Genomic DNA, 14,184 nt, shown 5'->3' on the forward strand with positions numbered 1-14,184 from the left:
TTGGTTCTCCACTTATTGTTTCTTTTGTCTTATTTTTCCATTAGTTTAGAAGTTGAACAGAGAAATATTTGGATCTCTTCAAAAATCTGAGTCACCTTTTCAGAACAGCCTTCTGATATACATTTACTCTGTATCACATCTCTGCTTATATCCTTCATAATTATCATAATCCATAATCATCTTTTCTTGCTTTGTTTACTGACTACCTTTTTCATTAAGATGTCAAGGGCAGAGACCATGTTCATCTTATTCACCTCTATAGTATCCCCAGTGCCTAGTACAGTGCCTGGCAAGTGCTTAATAAGTGTTTGTTGAATGAATGGCTATGACCTTTCCAAAGGAGAAATACCATTTTCATTGAGGAAACCATAGTGGCACTGCCCTGCTCAGATGAGGGTATTGATTCTCATAAGTATGAAACATTGATTCCTTTGGTGGAACATGACAGGATGATATCAAGTCCTGGGATTAGATATACTTTGCCACGTAAAGGGCACAGAACTAAGAACTCTGACCAGATTTCTGGAGCATGAAACCTGTTTAAATTCCAGATGACTAAAGGAACAGGACATGGAGAAATCACATTTCCTTCCTATCCTTAAAATCTGATTGTTCTAAATGTTGGCCTGAAAATGAAAGTCACAGAAATAAACTAATAATAGTTCTAGCAATTGTGCTGGTTGGTATGGCTTTTGGCCAGCTTGAGCAAGGGCCATCTATTAGGGAGAGGGTTGAATTTTAGTTGAAGTGGACATAGCCTGGACTTGCCCATGGGAGGAGGAATCATTTTCTCCTCTGCAATTTCAAGATCTTTCTTCTAGACTAAGACCAAAGTTATCTCTCGAAAGGAAAGAGAAAGTTATCTGGCCAAATTTGAGCCCTTTCTTTCCTTCTGTTTGATACTGGCAAAGTAAACCATAAAATTAGAGCCAAGATGAGGTCCTAAGCTTGTGTACAAGCACTGCTTCTCCTAGACAGTAATGGATGGGAATGATGAGGGACACTTGATGAAGTCTGATACTGGTCCAGCAAAGAATGGTGTGGACAGTAGTAAACTTCACCCTATCCATACCTCCCCTCCCTAACACAGGAGGCAACACCGACAGGGAGCTCGGTGCAGTTCCAGGGATAAGACCTGGATACACAGGGGTTCGTTATACTTTTATCACTAAACCTATGTCTGAAAATTTCCCTAATGTTTTAAAATGTAATTGTTGTCATGATGCTCACTGGTTTGGAAAAACTTATCAGGCAGTTTAACATGATTTGGGACACACTGTCTGCTGTATCATTCAGACTTGTAAGACGCTTGAGGCAGAAATGGATCAGAATCCCAGCACTGAAGTCCCCTCAGCGGGAGGAGGGCCATCGTCCCTCAGGAGGAGCCACAACAGAGAACGGGAATCCCCACCATGTGCCGGCGCCACTGCAGCAGGCCCGAAACCCTACCTGGACCCTTCCAAGCTCCCCTCCTATGAGCCGCCACATCCCACCCCACACGCCTGGCCTCGGTCAGGCTGGCTTCCTTGCTAAAGCCCATAGTCACACGCCTGTTCTTCTCCATACCTCCTCTTAGGTTGTTCCTCCTGCCTAAGGTTGCTGGAGTTGGGAAAAAAAACAGACTAGAAACAGGACTCCTCAAATTTCAGATAAGTGACAAATAGTTTGTAGTATAAGGAGTTCCAGCTGGAACACCCTCTGTCCTGGTTTCCTGATTACAGGACCTCTGGGCACTCATTTTGAGGAAGCCTTCAGGAGTGGCTCTGGAGACTTCCCTGCTGATGCTCCAAATGCAGCATTTCTCTGCCCGCCCTCCCTAACTGCAAGCAGCCTGGCGACAGAGGCTGGTGACAGGTGCTGAAGGGTGCTCCCTTTAGCACCTCAAGTGATGAGTGTTCCGAGAACTACTTCCTGGTCATGCAGAAGGGTGGGGACAGGTGGCAGCTCAGAGTGGTGAGAAGCCAGTGAGTGGCAACTCTCCATCAGGGCTACAACATTTCAGAGCCGGAAGGGGCCTCAAAAATCATTGTTTTCGGGGCTTCCCTGGCGGTCCAGTGGTTAAGAATCTGTGCTGCCAATGCAGGGGACTCAGGTTCGATCCCTGGTCCGGGAACTAGGATCCCACAAGTCTTGCAGTGCGGCCAAAAAAAAAAAAAACACAAAAAAACATCACTTTTGTTTACAGAAAGGGAATCTGAGAGACAAGTGACTGCCCCCATAGGCTGACTGACATGCCTGGAGCTAGAAACCCGCCTCCCAGGCAGAAGCTTCTTCTGCTGACTCACAGGCAACAGGGCTGCAGGGTGATGTTCTGGTACCAGCATGGGCAGCTGGGTGCCCTTCTTCCTCTTTTTGTTGGTTAAGAGTGAACTGCGGCTCATACCCCTCCTTCCTCTGACTGGGCATTCACTGCCCCAGTTCCAAGGAAATGCTAACACTGGGCAAGTTCAACTTAGTCCATCTGTATGGACTGAACACATCAGACATCACCATCAGACTACCATACTGTTGAAAGTTTTATTTATTTGTATTTATCCACTTTGGGTGGACGCAAATTTCAAGATTTGACTAAAACCTCATTCTTTGAAAAGTAATACATTACACAAGGAGTAAAGAGGTTAAGAGCACAGGTTCTGAAGACAAACTGCTCGTTCAAGCTTCAGTTTTGCCATTCACACCAGTCACCTAATTGTGCCCATTTCCCTTATGATATAAGGCACATGTTAGCACATGCCGGGCACAATTATTAAGTGTTGACATTATTAAGTTCAAACAGCACCACTGGTGAACTAGGTACAGATCTTAGAGATGGATACTGTCTATGCCTTCTCATAGTCAGGTGGATGCTATGGTGAACATTTTAGATCAAGAGGCCTTTGGGAGTAATTATGAGAATGGTGGAGGAATGGATGTCCCGTGGCACCCAGAAATAAATGTCAAAGGATCCCATTTCATAATATAGCAACTTCCGGGCTCCCAGAGAAGTGACTTGGAGAGGGTGGGGTAAGGATGACAGCAGCCCCACCACTGCCGTGCATGCTGACCTTGGGGGGATGCTTCCTTCTACCCTGTAGTGAGATACTCAAGGGGGCAGGAAAAGAAAGAGCATCCTTTGACCCAGGAGATGAGGCTAAATCAGCCCCTTGGCTCAATCGCACTAGGCATTCAGTGCCCCAGTTCCAAGGAACTGCTAACAAGTGCTGTTCACACTTGTCCACTTACCAGGCAAACAACAACACAGATCTCCCCGTATGCTGTAGGCTCAGCTGAATGAAGCTGCAGTAAAGGACTTCTACTGAACGCTCTTTTGCTGCTTCAAATTAGACAATGTAAGAGGTAAGGGAGTACAACACATAAAAAACACCAGCATCAAACAAAACACCAGCTCTACACACTTCCTAAACTCTTAAATTCACATTACAAGAGCCAAGTATGAAAAAGGTATGGTAGGGAACAAACAATGGCATTTTTCCCCTCTTCCTCAACAGAAGCCACAACAGTTACTGATATTTATTCCCTTGTGAAATTCATTGTCTTATTTCATTATCCAAAGAGGAAGTTCTGTCCTTAAGGATACCCTAAACTACATTATTACTTTGTGGCATTAGCAGCATCCTGGTACTGGGACAAAAAGGCAAGCAGCTCCTTCCATGTACAAAGTTGTTGATCCATAAATAGCACAACAATAGGATCATTTCACTGTTACCAGGTCTCCTGGGAGGGTCCCCACATGCCTTACCCAGTGGGCCCTGAGGTCAATATACTCACAGCTAAGCAGGCTGTGAGCACTTCTAGGCAGGAAGGCATCAAAGTAGAAAAGTTTCTAGCACTGGAAACTTCCTGCAGTTCACACACAGTTCATATAAACTAAGTGTAGTTTTCCAGGAGAAGAAATCAAAGTTACATTTTGATAACTTCATCTGTTTCTAGATTGTTATTTTTCAGTACTGCTACAATTCTTAAACTCCGAAAAGCTGAGGAGTGGAAGAATGATCCTCATCTCTACAATCTGAGATTATAACCTTGCATTTGTTCAGCAGATAAGAGACTGAAGCTATTGGGTGCCAGGCTTTGCTCTCCTCCGTCTTTGAGAAGTCAGCCTGTTGACTTTATAAGAATAAGCCACGAGCTGTAGAATTTACATTTGCCAAGTTTATTTAACATTTTCCTTTTTTAAATGGTGGCTTCAGATCTGACTATCTAACTGCACAGGTATAAGTACATTTTTTTCTCCTACAGAGGTATAAATCCTTTAGAGTGGTGTAGGTATGAAATGTAAATTATTAGATGTAGGTATGTAAAGGTAAATTATTCTACTTTCTTCTTTTAAAATTATTATTATTATTTTGGGGGGCTGTGTCAGGTCCTTGTTGCTGCGCGTGGGCTTTCTCTAGTTGCGGCGAACGGGGGCTACTCTTGACTGCCATGCACGGGCTTCTCACTGCGGTGGCTTCTCTTGTTGTGGAGCACGGGCTCTAGGGCACACGGGCTTCAATAGTTGTGGCACGAGGGCTCAGTAGTTGTGGCGCACGGGCTTAGTTGCTCCGCGGCATGTGGGATCTTCCCAGACCAGGGCTCGAACCCGTGTCCCCTGCACTGGCAGGTGGATTCTTAACCACTGTGCCACCAGGGAAGTCCCTATTCTACTTTCATTAGAAATTTAACTTTAGTCCTCTTTCTATCACAGAGTGATTGTCATGAACCATAAATCTATTCTAGAAAAAGCTATTTCTGGTCTTTTTGTTTTATTAATTGGTAAAACTTCCACAAAATTTCAATCAGTAGCAAACCATATAACAAGTTTGTGTTTTTAACATAACGTTATGACTTCAATTATTATTTGAGTGTTCTACTTTGGGTAAAGTTCCTACAAAAGGACAAGAAGAGAAAAAGCATAAGAAAACAGACTCTTTTTCTGCTTAAATCCACAAATGGCAGGTTCACAGTGGGCTGGAATAGAACCAGCAGGGGTCTTCAGAAACTCGAGAGTTTTAGATTGAGGCTGTGGAGATTTCTTCCACAAGCCACTCATCAGGAACCAAAATTCTGAGCTAAAGGAACTGCTGGGGGGCTTTCCTGGTGGTGCAGTGGTTGAGAATCTGCCTGCCAATGCAGGGTACACAGGTTCGAGCCCTGGTCTGGGAAGATCCTACATGCCACGGAGCAACTAAGCCCATGCAGCACAACTACTGAGCCGGTGCTCTACAGCCTGTGTGCCGCAACTACTGAGCCCACATACCACAACTACTGAAGTCTGTGCGGCTAGAGCCCGTGCTCCGCAACAAGAGAAGCCACCGCAATGAGAAGCCCGCGCACCACAATGAAGAGTAGCCCCCGCTCGCTGCAACTAGAGAAAGCCTGCGCACAGCAACGAAGACCCAACGCAGCCACAAAAAGAAAGAGGAACTGCTGGGCTGGTCCAGTGCAGCATTTCTCGTGTCCTTTCACCATCTGATTAAGCTACCAGTAAAGGCTAAGAGCATTCACACCTCACAAAATCCTTGAGTGAGATCTCTCATTCTCTGTGGTTCTCTCTGTGTCAGGTAGCACGACATCCCTTCTATACAGAGATGGCAGATGGCCAGGGCTGGACCACGAGCCACAACAGGGCTGTGCTAAGAGAATCTGTGCATAACGTGGGGAAGGCAGAGGCTCCCTGCCTCTCATGGGCATCAGAAACACCCGTGTACCTTTCTAAACGTTCCAGGGCTTGGACCCCTCTCCCTGCCTCTACAGGTGGGGCTGCAGGTAAGCGTGCCTAGCAAAGCTTCACTGGCCTTCTGATGTGTGCCGGAGAGAACCGGCTCCTGGCGTAGTTTCTGCCAGGACTTCACAGCCGGTATTTTACACAGCTGGAGATGACTGATCAGTGATGCATTTTACAAGATCACTATTTTAAGAATTCTTTGGCCACCCTGAGTGAGCGCTGCCCAGGAAAAAAGGCATGCATAAAATGTTCGTTCCTTTCGTAACTAAAATTAGGATCTTAAATGGTCTCTTTACTTTTCACACTTTACTTCTCTTTCTGTGGTAAAGCCAGGATGTCTTTTTTGAATTCTTTTTGTAGTTAGTTTGATTGAATGTTCTTCTACAAGGTTCTTCTACAATTAGTTCTGCTACGCATCTCTTGTTTTAAAGATAAAGAGGGGACTTCCCTGGTGGCGCAGTGTTTAAGAATCCACCTACCAATGCAGGGGACACGGGTTCGAGCCCTGGTCCGGGAAGATCCCACATGCCACAGAGCAACTAAGCCCACGTGCCACAACTACTGAAGCCTACGCTCTAGAGCCCGCGAGCCACAACTGCTGAAGCCCACGTGCCACAACTACTGAAGCCCACACGCCTAGAGCCCGTGCTCTGCAACGAGAAGCCACCGCAATGAGAAGCCCACGCACCGCAACGTAGAGTAGCCCCAGCTCGACGCAACTAGAGAAAGCCCGTGCACAGCAACGAAGACCCAATGCAGCCAAAGATAAATAAATAAATTTATAATAATAATAAAAAATAAAGATAAAGGGATTTGTATATTAAATGTTCTTCTATAATGTTCTTCTACAATTAGCTCTGCTACTAATCTCTTGTTTTAAAGATAAAGGGATTTGTATATTCCTAAAAAAAAAATTGAAATCATTCACCTTAGTAACTTCTGATAAAGATAAACCTGATTTTAAATTACTACTGATTTTTACCAACCTTTTAAACTTTAATTTATTAAAGAGGATCACAATTCCTTCCCCCATTTACTAACACCCACACTGTTTCAAATTCCCAAAAGGAAAGTCCACAATACCATGCTGGAGAATTTCTCATGTGTCAGCTTCTGCAGTTTTTCTCTGCAAAGGAGCTAGGATCACCCCAACATTCCTCTCCTCACTCTCGGAGCTATACAAACTATGCTTCTCAATATATTCCTGGACAAGGTCTGGTACCAAGTAGCGAATGCTCTGGCCCCTTCTGAGGGCTCGCCGGATCTTTGTGGATGAGATGTCATTGGTGATCCATTCATTCACCACGTGAATGTTGTTCTGGTGTTTCCACAGCAGGTCGGATTCATAGATGAATTTCTGAGCATCATTTCCAGCCCGAGTAATACATATAAGCCCATAGTCTCCCACGATTTTGGTGATATCCTCACCCTTCCACAGATTGGGCACACCAAAGGACTCCAAGAGATCTGCTCCACACAGCAACTTCACCTTTGGCACACCTGGGAAGAAGAAGAAAACAGAGCTTCAGGGTTTGCCTTTTTTTCTTTTTTTAAAAAAATATTTATTTATTTATTTGGTTGTGTCGGGTCTTAGTTGTGGCAGGCGGGCTTCTTCGCTGCAGCTTGCAGGCTCCTTAGTTGTGGCATCCAAACTCTTAGTTGCGGCATGCATCTGGGATCTAGTTCCTGGACCAGGGATCGAACCCAGGCCCCCTGCATTAGGAGTGCGGAGTCTTAACCAACTGTGCCACCAGGGAAGTCCCAGGGTTTGCCTTTTTAATAACGCCCTGCATCAAAATGAATGCGTACGTGTGTTCTTCTGGGTTCATAGTTTCTATCAGATTCAGATTCTCTAAAAAGAGATCCAGGATCCCTCAAAAGTTAAGGTCGACCTCCTGCAGGATAAATAAGCTCAGGGTGCCTCTGACTCTCCCCTCCTTCCATCATAAAACTAACAAGGGGTGGGGAATTCCCTGGTGGCCTGGTGGTTAGGATTCCGGGTTTCCAATGCCATGGCCTGAGTTCAATCCCTGGTCGGGGAACTGAGATCCCGCAAGCTGTGCAGTGCAGCCAAAGGGGAAAAAAAAAGAAAGAAAAGAAAACTAACAAGGGGCATTTTCCAGGCACCCACACATACTGAATATGAAAGTAAAATACAAAGGGGGCTTGCTCGGCTCTAGAGTCTTATCAGCTATCATTGGTAAGTCCTGGCAAAACATACAGACCTTTTGTTTTTGTTTGCTCTAGTGATTTCTTTTGACTACAATCTTGTCTTTGTTCAGCCCACTTCCTCTTCCGTCCAGGCCTTTCCAGTACAGGTGAGTCCTGCTGCTGATCACAGCTACTGGCTTCCAGCTTCTCTTGATGGTGTCTAAAAAGCAACAAAGCAATAGAACATTTCTCTTTGTCACTATGCTCAACTGAAACGTCATCCCTCTGGAGACGCCTAAGAGCCTCTGATGCAATGTTAAAGGTTGGGAGCTGTTAAACACATTTAACCACAGGTACGATGCCCAACTACTCAGAATGGATGCCTTCGAATACATAGTACTGCTGGGTCGGAACGGATGCTGGCAGCCCTGGGCTCTGGCTGTCAAGAATGGAAAGCAAGGAAAATCCTGGGAGCACAGCAAATGGTAGCTATTACTATTCTAAGCTGTATGTGTCTGTGTCATAAAAACAAGCGTTAACATTGATTACAGAAAGTAAGTCCCCTAAATACCAATGAGGTCCCTTCTGAGAGCACGTTCCTAAGTCCAACAAAGTTGGACTTTGTTGTTCTTAAGTCCAACAAAGTTAGCCTAGGTACCCAACTAACACAATCGGCTATATAGTACTGTACTGTAATAGGTTTATAATACTTTTCACACAAATAATACATAAAAAGCAAACAAGTATATACTGGACCCCAACAAGTAATCTCTTACCATGTCAGCGTGGTGGCCAGACCCTATAGACTGGGACAGTTTAAGAGCAGCATCGTTGGCAGCAGAAGCAGGAACAGTTTCCTGACTCCAACTGCAGTTAAGGAGGCATGACCTTGAAACAAGCCACCACTTCTACTCTTCCAGCCCTTTCAACATTTCTGCATGAGCACCTAAAATCCCTTTCTGCTTAAAATGCTCAGAGTGGTTTCTATTTCCTATCGTAAGCCTAACTGATATGGTTAGAACCAGAAGGTTCGAACTCTAAGAACAGACATTAGACAGGTTTTTCCAAAAGTCCTGGTGTTTTATACTCAAGAGAACATTCAGCAATAATTAGATGTCACTCACTCTGGTTTCTGAACCCTTAAACTGGAGCTGTTTCAGCGTTCTGAGCACGGCGATTTGTGACAACCCCCATATGCTGTCAGGGAAGCAGTTCCCAAAACCAGCTCTCTCCGTGATCAAGCATCATGGCTTCTCTTCCTTAAATTACCTGCCTCTCTCTTTTATACTTAAGAAGACTGACCACAGTAACATCATCTTACAACTTCACCTTTCTCACTTGGGGCACAGACAGGCCAGGTGTGCTTCCTCTATTCTTTAATAGGGATATACAGTTAACAAGTGTGCAAACATCTCAAAACACGGTGACAGCCATAAAGGCTGAGCACCACCCACACCCTGTTACCATGTGATAACCTCACACAGGAATGGCATGGCAAAGCTGACTGCACCATGGATACCTTAGCACCGTGGCAGTCTCTATCCAATCCTGTTGAAGACTTTCCCATGTATCAACTTCCAACCATTTTGAGTTCTTGGTGGCGAGTTCTGCCATGATAACTCGGTGATGGGCAGAGATGAGTCCTTTCTTCTTATATGCATCGCCGACGGGAGAAATTATGCCTTTGATAACTTCATATTTCCCTGGGTAAAGAAGCAGATTTGATATGAGGTATTATAACAAATTAGATTTTATGCACAGGAAATATCATCAATATGGTTTCATAATCACAGATTTCCCCCCTCCTCCTTTTTTCACAGGGATCCAGGTTTATTTATTTACTTTTAATTGTGGTAAAATATACATAAAATTTACCATTTAAGCTACTTTAAGTGTACAGTACTGTGACATGTTGTACGACCATCACCACCGTCCATCTCCAGAACTCTTTCAACTTCCCCAAGTGAAATTTCTGTACCCATCAAACACTGACTCCCCATTCCTCAGTTTAAATTTTGATTGATGTTGCCAAACTGCCTTGTAAAAAGCCTTAATCTATTTGTATACACAGGAGCCCATTCCTTCCCAACACCCGATATTTGACATTATCAAGTTTCAAAACTTGTGTCAATGTGATGGGAAGAATATATCTCATTTTTTATTTTAGTTCCCTGATTATTAGTGAGTTTGGACACCCATCCATCTATCAGCACACAGCATGATCACTTATGTAACAAAACAAAATAAATCTGTGTGTATGTAGGGGAGAAAAAGTTTTCCTCGACCCTCTTAGGGTCCCTGGTGGGGTGTGAAACAGACAAAGATAGATTAACAGGAGAAAAGCATACAAATTTACATAATGTAAGATTTATGTGACACGGGAGCCTTCATAAGGAAATGAAGACTCCAAGAAACAGTTAAACCTAAGTACAGTAAGTCCCCTACATATGAACCTTCGAGTTGCGAACTTTCAAGGATGCGAACGTGTGTTCGCATGTCCAATCACATAAGTTAGTTAACATGTCTGGCGTACACTGTCACGTGCACTGCATCCTCTACAAGTGGTTGTGCTTTTGTGTACTTTACTGTACAGTACTGTAAGGGTACAGTAGTATAGTATCTTTATTTCTAGCTAGATTTGCAAGAGGACGACTTCACTGAACTCCTTGCTGTGCAGCACAAGGAGCTTACTAATGAAGCTGTGATGGAATTGGAGGCCCAGAGAAAGGACAAAGAGAGAGGAGAGGAAGAAGTAACTGAAGAACTGAAGAGATTCACGACTCAGGAAGTGGCAAGGGGATTGTCTTTATTTGAGGCGGCACTGTTAGTTATTGAGGCATACGACCTGAACATAGAACGGTACACGAAGGTTGCGGCAGCCGTTCAGAATGCAATCCAGGGCTACCAAGTCATCTATGATGAGAAAAAAAGAGCTACTACCTAGATTGTTTTTTCAAGACGGTAGATGGAATTGAATCCAACAAGGAACCAAGGAACCAGAACCTGTGCCATCAGCGTCAGGCGTGAGTGACATTGCAGCTCGCCCTCTGTCTCCTGTTGCTGACGATCCTTCAGCTCTACCATCTCCCACCTCCTCTCCCTCCTCCAGTCAGTAACTCTTCTTGCCTGTTCACTCGATGCCAGCCCCTGTATGCCAGCTGTTGTCCTGTACTACTGTACTTTTCAAGGTACTGTACTGTAAGATTAAAAATGTTTTATTTTTTGTGTTTGCTTGTTTTTTATGTATTATTTGTGTGAAAAGTATTATAAACCTATTACAGTACAGTACTATATAGCCAATTGTGCTAGTTGGGTACCTAGGCTAACTCTGTTGAACTTACAAACAAATTGGACTTATGAACTCACTCTTGCAACGGAACTTGTTCTATATAAGGGACTTACTGTATTTTTATGCTAGATTAGATGAAGGGTAAACAGTCATGGCAGAATACGATAGGGCAAAGAGTACAAGGTAAGTATAGAAAACTCAGGGGAATTTAGCAAAGAATGTTTGCTTGACTTCCCTTTGTCTTCAGAGATTAGGATGCTCCTTTTCTCCGGGTTTAGGGAGAGCACCTCTCACATGAACGTTTTACGATCTGCTTCAGGGAAGAGGGGTGGAGGGAGGAGGTCAGAGTGATCTTCCTGCCTCTGCTGTTTTATCAAAGTCCTTCCGCTTAAAATATCCAATATGCCAAAGTGCTGTATTGTAGGGCAGTGCATCCTGAACCCCATCATTGCTTTTGGCTACTCTTCCTACCTGTTCCATTCATGTAGTCCCTAGCCAGCTCAAACAGCCTGAGGTGCATATTGGTGATAGGATTAAAGGAACCACAAGCAAGGAGAACCACTTCTGTCTTCTCTGAGTTTTCCATGCTGAGAATTTGAAGTTGTAGATCTAAATGGAAAACTCTGACACCTCTCTTATTGTCTACAAAGGAAAAAGAAAGTAAGTTCAGTTACAGGGCTTCTGATGTCTTTCCATGTTCTCATTCCAAAGAGGTGGAATAAATAGTTAGCTTCACTGACTATGCTGGGTGAATTGCAAAAATGGCCCCTTTTCTCCACCCTTCCTTTTCAACGTGAATTTGCAGCTCCTACCATAAAGGGATGGAATCTCCTTCGCACCCTTTGTGACTTGCGTTGGCCCAAACAATGTGGCACACGGGAAAGTGTTCCCATTCTGAGCCTAGGCCTTCGAGGTGTTGTACACTCCCACTCTCTTTTGGACTCCTGCCCCTGACATGAAAACAAACCCAGGCTAGCCTGCTGGAGGATGACAGAACTTGCAGGAGAGAGCTGGTGCTCCGGCTGACAGACAGCTAACCATCAGCTATGTGGTTGAGGCCATCCTAGACCATCCAAACCCCAGACAATCTGCTTAGATGCACGAGCAAGTCCAGGTGAGATTAGCTGAGCCTGGATCAGATCAGCAAACACACAAGCTGAGCCTAGACTCATGAGCAAAAATGAATGTTTGTTTTGCGACTGCACTATTGTGACCGGGTTAATAGATACAATGACATTATCATCCACCAAATATAACTCCCCAACAACCCGTCCTTCAAAACCGTATTTTGCCTCTTAGTCAACATGGTCATGTTATCACTTTCAACTGAGTAACAGTTTACAACGGACAAACTCTTTTCCATATCAGTTATTCCATTTGATCCTTCCATCACCCTAATGAAGTAATGCAAGGCAACTGAGTTTAAAATTTTATTAAAAATTTTTTATTAGGGCTTCCCTGGTGGCGCAGTGGTTAAGAATCCACCTGCCAGTGCAGGTTCGAGCCCTGGTCTGGGAAGATCCCGCATGCTGCGGAGCAACTAAGCCCATGCGCCACAACTACTGAAGTCCACGCACCTAGAGCCCACGAGCCACAACTATTGAGCCCGCATGCTGCAACTACTGAAGCCCACGCGCCTAGAGCCCGTGCTCCGCAAAAAGTGAAGCCACCACAATGAGAAGCCCGCGCACCGCAATGAAGAGTAGCCCCCGCTCACTGCAACTATAGAAAGCCCGTGGGCAGCAACGAAGACCCAATGCAGCCAAAAAATAAACAAATTAAAAAAAATTTTTTTAATTAAACGAATTCACGTATATAGATTTGAAATCATAGGGTGACAAAAGGCCCATAATGGAAGCAACAGTCATTGGCCATATCTCACCCACCAACCCCTCCAACCAAATCCCTAAGAGGCGACCACTTTTAACTTTTTCAGCTATTTCTTCTGGTCGAAGCTATCGTAATTCTATATTATGTGCTTATAATATTATTTCTTAATTTATTCAAAGAGTGTCTATTTACTTTCTCTCATGATCAAAGAAAATTAGCTCATACACCCCCATTACACTCAGGCTATATACTTGGGAAGTTTGGGAGAGAGTCGTGAGGGTGTATGAGAGCTAATCCTCATAGATTATGTATAGGGGGAGAGATAGAGAGAATCTCTAGTCTATGCTGAAAGTCACCTTCTCCCACAATTCTGAAGGCATTGCTTCTAGACTGCAGTGCTAACAGTGAGAAATCCAAAGTCACTTCCAGTAATTCTGATCCTTTTAATGTGGCTTATATTATTTCTCCCTTGAAGCTTACGAGAACTCTGTCCCCAAATGTTCTGAAATTTTACAGTGATGTTCTCCAGTGTGGCTCTATTTTCATCTATTGTGCTGGGCCCTGAGCAGGCCCTTTCAATCTCAGAACTCATAACCTGCAGTTCTATAAAATGTCCTTGAGTTATTTCATGGATGATTTTCTACCTTCCATTTTCTCTGTTCTCTTTGGAAATGCCTAAGAGTTAGAGCTGAAGCACCGGGACTGGTCTTCCAATTTTCTTACCCTTTCTCTTCTCTTTTCCATCTCTTACCTTCATGCTCTAATTTCTAAATATCCTCAAATTCATCCTCCAATCCACCTATTGAGGTTTTCATTTCTGCTATTATACTCAGTTTTTTTTTTTTTCTTTGGGCCACATCTCAAGGTTTTCAGTATCTTAGTTCCCCGACCAGGAATCGAACCTGGGCCCTCAGCAGTGAAAGTGCTGAGTCCTAACCACTGGACTGCCAGGGAATTCCCAATACTCAATGTTTTAGACCTTTGTCCTCTGAATGTTCCTTTTTATGGTATTCTGTTCTTGTTTCACCAATGCATTACACTCTCTTATTTCTCTACCAATATTAATGATACATTTTATATTTCCTTCAAAGAGCTGATAGGAAGTTCTAAGTGGGTAGGTAGGGCTTCTGCACAGTGGGCTTCATTGTATGGTAACTTGGCTGTATTACAGGTCTTTCTCCTGGGATTGGTCAGCGTCCACAAAAAA

The 14,184-nt window shown here is 44.0% G+C and overlaps 1 protein-coding gene and 1 non-coding gene across 3 annotated transcripts in view; both read right to left on the reverse strand.

The window, feature by feature from the left end:
* Positions 1-2,513: 2,513 nt before the first annotated feature.
* Positions 2,514-14,184, reverse strand: part of NMNAT1 (nicotinamide nucleotide adenylyltransferase 1) — a 28,366-nt gene continuing 16,695 nt past the window's right edge. For both annotated transcript variants that reach the window (XM_060141499.1, XM_060141500.1), the window contains 4 exons: positions 11,619-11,789; positions 9,378-9,561; positions 7,933-8,078; positions 2,514-7,207 (listed from right to left, as the gene is read on the reverse strand). In XM_060141499.1, coding sequence (XP_059997482.1) covers positions 6,807-7,207; positions 7,933-8,078; positions 9,378-9,561; positions 11,619-11,733 — 846 coding nt within the window. In that variant the 5' untranslated portion in view covers positions 11,734-11,789 and the 3' untranslated portion in view covers positions 2,514-6,806. The remainder of the gene's footprint in view (positions 7,208-7,932; positions 8,079-9,377; positions 9,562-11,618; positions 11,790-14,184) is intronic.
* On the reverse strand, positions 13,859-13,931 carry TRNAE-UUC (transfer RNA glutamic acid (anticodon UUC)). Its single transcript has one exon. It is a non-coding gene; the product is annotated as a tRNA-Glu (tRNA).

Source organism: Lagenorhynchus albirostris, chromosome 2, assembly GCF_949774975.1.
Source record: "Lagenorhynchus albirostris chromosome 2, mLagAlb1.1, whole genome shotgun sequence".
In the NCBI taxonomy this organism is placed as follows: Eukaryota; Metazoa; Chordata; class Mammalia; order Artiodactyla; family Delphinidae; genus Lagenorhynchus; species Lagenorhynchus albirostris.